Source organism: Eimeria mitis, genomic scaffold, assembly GCF_000499745.2.
Source record: "Eimeria mitis Houghton genomic scaffold, Emh_scaff251, whole genome shotgun sequence".
NCBI lineage: Eukaryota > Apicomplexa > Conoidasida > Eucoccidiorida > Eimeriidae > Eimeria > Eimeria mitis.
Window position 1 is genome coordinate 4,554 of NW_013570851.1, and position 526 is coordinate 5,079.

General features: G+C 57.0%; 1 protein-coding gene across 1 annotated transcript in view; it reads right to left on the reverse strand.

The window, feature by feature from the left end:
• EMH_0005340 (oxysterol-binding protein, putative) overlaps positions 1-526 on the reverse strand; it is a gene marked incomplete at both ends in the record, with an annotated part of 12,791 nt that overhangs the window by 3,830 nt on the left and 8,435 nt on the right. The window contains 2 exon segments of the mRNA XM_013497169.1: positions 165-424; positions 503-524. Of these exon segments, the coding sequence (XP_013352623.1) occupies positions 165-424; positions 503-524 (282 nt within the window).

Genomic DNA, 526 nt, shown 5'->3' on the forward strand with positions numbered 1-526 from the left:
CTTGAAAACCCCAAACCCTAAGCGTAACCCTGAGCCTCACAGCCACACCCAGGCTGTGGAATGAGGCTGCTCCCAGAAAGTCCAACAAGTTCGACGAGCTCCACCAGCAAGGGCTAGAGTTTGTGGTTTAGGGTTTAGGGTTTAGGGTTTAGGGTTTGAAGCACCTCAAGAGACTTCCCCGAGAACCGATTCCGCACTGTCACCCAACCCTCGCAGGAGAACTCCGAGGCAGTCGCCACGTACGCAGTGATGGGGGGGTGGTGGCCAACCTGAACAAACACAGCTGCTGCTGCTGCTGCTGCTGCTACTGCTGCTAATGCTGTTGCTGCTCGTGGTGGAGCAACTGCTGCCGCTGCTGCTGGCGCCACTGCTGCTGACTCTGCTGTTTCTCCTCGTGCTGGAGATACTGCTGCCGCTACTGCTACTGCTACTCATAATGCTGCGTAGGCTACGGCTACTGCTGCAGAGACTGCAACTGCTGCAGCAACAAGTGCAGCAGCACCAGTAGCACGGTCAGCAGAAGCAG